Source organism: Trichoplusia ni, chromosome 1, assembly GCF_003590095.1.
Source record: "Trichoplusia ni isolate ovarian cell line Hi5 chromosome 1, tn1, whole genome shotgun sequence".
NCBI lineage: Eukaryota > Metazoa > Arthropoda > Insecta > Lepidoptera > Noctuidae > Trichoplusia > Trichoplusia ni.
The window spans coordinates 22,114,238-22,117,848 of record NC_039478.1 but is presented as its reverse complement, the minus strand read 5'-3'; the positions used below and the strand labels follow the sequence as shown (position 1 = coordinate 22,117,848).

The following is a 3,611-nucleotide window of genomic DNA, read 5'->3' as shown; positions in this document are numbered from 1 at the left end:
TAATATCATCGTTGTTGTGCTGCAACTTGAGGAAGGTCTCTGTCGGGACCACGATAGGTCGAGATTAATAATTGCTTTTTAATACAATATTATTGCTCGGGATCTAAACACGCTAATTCTCTTAGCTGGCTAAGTTAAAGCATAAAAATCAGGGTCATTTAAATTAGGCCAGTAATACAGAGACAGACGAATCGTCCTGATCGCCGACCTTTTACTGCTTCCTAACCGATTCCAAAATGTTTCTTCTTTACTCTATGAAAAAAAAGGGAAAGAAAAAAAACAGCGCAGCTAACCTTTAGCACCTTGGTTAAAATTAATCAGTTTTCAGTGAAGTGCTTAGTTTTGGCAGTCAACAGTATGCGACTTTAGTAATTTTAACGTTATTAGTATTTTTCTGCATAATAATATATTATATTTAACCAAGCCATTTTAATCAGTCCTGCCATTTTCAAATCGCACGAAGCCTTTTGATTGACTCAAACAAAGATTAGTTATTAGGTCTAATGAACGAATGTAGCTGCTAACGCATCATTAATATTATTTATTACTTTTGTTCTAATAAACTATTTTGACTTTTGAATGTTTTTTTTTGTATGCGATTGAGTGTATGCCTGGATGGTTTAGACCCCACGAATCAGCCAGACAAACAAAACTATAAAAAGTTTGTTGAAAAATCTAACATAAAGTCTAATTTCATTTCATTTATCATGCTGTGCGTGCCATAAAACTATTTGAATAAAAATGGAATCTAGCATAGGTGCTATTAATAAATAATGGTACGAACATAAAAAAAAACTGGCCAAGTGCGAGTCGTTCTGTTGTACGAAGGGGTTCCATTGTCGTGGTCTATAAAAAAAAAAACCAAAAAAATAGGTGTGTACCAAGCTGTGTATCGTAAACCTTGATGCGACTACTTTTTTTTCCAGGGTGAAACGTTGATGCGACTACTGCTATAGCAACAATGACAGGAAACACAGAATCAAACGAATATTTAAGCACTTCCAGCTTACTACTTTTTAAAACATTTACATTCTCTCGTCTTTTTACACCTTTCTTGGCATTTCCATTGAATTCGCTTTCGTCTATACATATATTGAAATCGAAAACATAAAATTTTCTAATACTTACGAGTACTATAAATAGGTTCACGTAATAGTTATTGAAACGTTACAAAAAATAACACGATCATAAAATGTATATTTTATGGACTTAATAATATTGGAGATATGGATGTTTTTCATTTTTTTATATACTTTTGTAAGTGTGTTTTTTTTAATAAAAACGTATTTCGGTCACAAGGCACAATACGACGAGTTCTGATAGTCATACTCAAAATAATGCCGATAATAAACATTTATGGAATCGACAACACTTAGTCACGTGTCGTTTTAATACGGCTTACGAGTGTCAATGTGTTTTGTATTTCAGTTTACTTCACAAAAGAAACGAACTCAAATCCTCTGGGTCGGGTTGGAACAACTAGTGTGATACGCCCCAGCAACCAGCCACCCGCACTCCGCGGGCCCCAACATTACAAATGGGTGGACAGCTACTACATAAGGGACTACGAGTACCCCTTGCTGACGGCCAAACCAACTGTGGGCCTACCCCACCATATTCCCATGGGCGCGCAAATATTCTTTGGGCAAATATTACCTCGTTACTGGAAATGGATAAAAGGAGACAGAGAAAAATTCCCTACCACCTTACCACCAATGGGACATCTTACCAATTCAAGAGTTGACAGGGCGTTTATTACTGCAACAACTACTCGTACTACTACAAGAAGAACTACAAGAAGAACTACTAGAACAACGGATACAGAATATGTGCCTGCGGAACGATCTGTGCGAACATCGAAACAGACGGTTTTTCGAAGACAAGCCTTCGAAAAACTGTCTACAAAAAACACGGTACTCGTGAAACAGGAATTCCGGAAACCGCGACCTCAAACGGTATCCGTTAAAACAGTTCCTTTGAGAACGACACCTAAAAAACCGCCACTCCAAAGATTTACACCCCAAAAAGTAACATCCGAAGAATTGTTATTACTAACTCCAGTGTACCAAACAATTAAAACCCGAAGACAAAAGACTCAAAAGGTATACGGTTTTAGGGAGTATACCGATTACGTACTATTGTAACTACACTAGGTCACGCTACCTTCTCGCTATGGATGCGATCCTCACGCGTGATGGAGTCTAAGACATCCACAATTGTTTGATCTGAGGCAGGTTTGACAGCTGTCTGTGACTGTACAGAAGAGACGCACGGGCGTGGCCAGTAGTGTCCCGAAGCGATGATGCCCTATGATGAAAGAGTAAAATCTCGACAGGCTCAACTCATAGCGGGTTCGTGTGAGCCAACCCGTGTGGTTGTACGATTTTCTTGAGTTATGATTTTGTCTTTCCGTTCCTTAGTGTAAACCTTAACTGTGAAACCAACCTGTGTATTGGTGTTTACTGTGCATATCATTTTAACGGTTCCAGGAGATAGGAACAAAATTTATTGTAGACAAAAAATATCCTTAACATTGCACCATCAAAATTCACATGAAGCCACCACTTAATGGAATTTGATTGCTCTGTAGTTTTAAATGCTAATTACCTTGGCCGGCAAAATTAAAGCATCCCAGTTGCTAATTGCAATATTAAAGTCTGTTGCGGTAAAAACGCGGAATATTTCAATTTAACTCTAAAGCCAAAAAAGGCTTCAGGTTTCAATTGTTTAAAGAGTCTGCCGTTTAGCTTAATGATGTGAGGAGAATTTTAAAGTCGTGTTAATTATACATAATGTGTCCAATAAGGGCAAGCTTGAATTTTTTGAGGAATAATGGGTTATACCGAAAGCTGTGCTTAAAGCAAATATTATGAGACATATAAACGTCACCAATGTTAAAGCGGTCTAAATATAACCTTAGTGTAGGTTCGAATTGAATGCTCGAATTAACTAAACCTTGTTACAGTCAAAATGCTCAAAATAAGCTTAAACATATCATTTTTTTTAAGGACGTAGCGTTTCATACGGTTGATTATAAAAAGATGAAATAAATTCAATTCATAAATTAAAGAGACTGGAGTCGCCAACTTGCCAATGAGTAAGCATGGCGAATGAGATCGCTGCTCGAACCGCCTCTATTATTTTAAAGGTCTGGTCGAGATAATAACTAAAATCAACTGTAAACTTACAGCCCTGTAAACTGGTGTAAATCGAAAAGAAAATTTCAAATCTTTGGGAATGACATTACTTTTTAACAAAGGATGTTAGTATGTCTTGTCAGTTTATAAATTTATACGGTTTGTTGAAATGTAACATGTCTTCACGGTCATCAAATGACTCTAACGGCTTTGGGCTGAGCGGAAGAGAATGTTAGACTTTGACTGACTAAAACCCACCCGTGTCCCTTCATTTACGTTTTAGGTACTGGGGCCGGGGTTCCGCCCTTTCAGACGATCCCGCTGGCCGGAATCTAGAGTACTATCCTTTTGATACATCTAATTTGTTTCTAAGAATCATCAAAATCCTCTTCCGTTTTTCTCTTAACATCATCGGCCTAGCCTTTTCCCAACTATGTTGGGGTCGGCTACCAGTCCAACCGGTTTCAGGTAAGT

The 3,611-nt window shown here is 37.6% G+C and overlaps 1 protein-coding gene across 1 annotated transcript; it reads left to right on the top strand.

Annotated features, from left to right (window-relative positions):
• The first annotated feature begins 1,140 nt into the window (after positions 1 to 1,140).
• LOC113497838 lies at positions 1,141 to 2,499 on the top strand. The gene is made up of 2 exons (XM_026877629.1): positions 1,141 to 1,257; positions 1,429 to 2,499. Exons 1-2 carry the CDS (start codon positions 1,227 to 1,229, stop codon positions 2,142 to 2,144), a joined length of 747 nt encoding a protein of 248 aa, XP_026733430.1. The 5' UTR covers positions 1,141 to 1,226; the 3' UTR covers positions 2,145 to 2,499.
• Positions 2,500 to 3,611: the final 1,112 nt, after the last annotated feature.